Source organism: Sphaeroforma arctica (genome assembly GCF_001186125.1).
Source record: "Sphaeroforma arctica JP610 unplaced genomic scaffold supercont1.10220, whole genome shotgun sequence".
Taxonomy (NCBI): Eukaryota; class Ichthyosporea; order Ichthyophonida; genus Sphaeroforma; species Sphaeroforma arctica.
In genome coordinates, this window is record NW_014030338.1 from 1 (window position 1) to 970 (window position 970).

The 970-nt window shown below is 43.1% G+C and overlaps 1 protein-coding gene across 1 annotated transcript; it reads right to left on the reverse strand.

The window, feature by feature from the left end:
* Window positions 1-305: 305 nt before the first annotated feature.
* On the reverse strand, window positions 306-801 carry SARC_17271 (hypothetical protein; the record flags this gene model as incomplete). The annotated part of the gene is made up of 1 exon (XM_014288636.1): window positions 306-801. A coding segment is annotated over one exon (496 nt), but the record flags the coding sequence as incomplete, so codon positions are not given.
* Window positions 802-970: the final 169 nt, after the last annotated feature.

A 970-nucleotide genomic window follows, 5' to 3' on the forward strand; every position in this document is an offset into this window, starting at 1 on the left:
GCCATGCAAGCGACCGTCGACAATGTAATGCCCTATTGGCTCCCGACCATTGGGTGGGTTTTTACCTCGTATATATTCATACTCTTTTGCTGTCAGAATCAGACGGCTTAATACTGTCTTCAAGTTACCCGAACTTGTCTTCGCTGGTAATCCTAATATCCTTCCCTTAACAGGAGTAGGCGTATAAGGTCTAACTTTGCTCCCTGGTACTCGTGTCGCCGCTGGTCCTGATATCATATCCATATGCGATACAAATGTTTGAGGTCTTTGACCAACTATAACACCATCACCAGTATCACGCATACTAGGTCGGTGTAAGTGTTCCAGAGTAGGGGGACTAGATGATCTACGTAAACTGTTATGACTGTAAACACTACCATCGGGATCACCATATTCCATATTGACATCACCATCAATAGCAGATACTGTAGATACAAGGCCATCAGTAAAAGGCTGATGTAGTTGCACCACCTCCTTCGTATCAACTTCCTCAGCATTCATATTACCTGCTGTATTAAAAATTCCAGTTTCATCAGACACAATTTCCGTATCTGGAGTGGCGTCTACCATAGTTAAAGTTTTATCGGTTTCCACATCTCGCTTCGCTGTATTTTCGGCTTTCAGTGCTTCTGCTTTCAGTGGAGCATTAGCTATACGATCTTTAAGTGTTTGCTGTTCATCCAGTCTCTCATCTTGACGTGTAACCTCTTTACGCTCCCTTTCAGCAGTTTGTTGTTCTTTATACTGTTTGTTTCTCTGTTTCTGATCATACTCACCTTTCTCAATATCACGCACATCCATCTGAAACTGTTTTTTACCATCTCTATTAAGTTGTCTGTTGCGTTCGTCGTCCAATGCCCACTCCTTAACATCTCCATACGTATAAACGTCTGCACTACCAGGTATAACATCTCCTATTAGCCCGGCACGATGCTCCTCTGGCACCACGGTATAATACCCTAGATGTTTC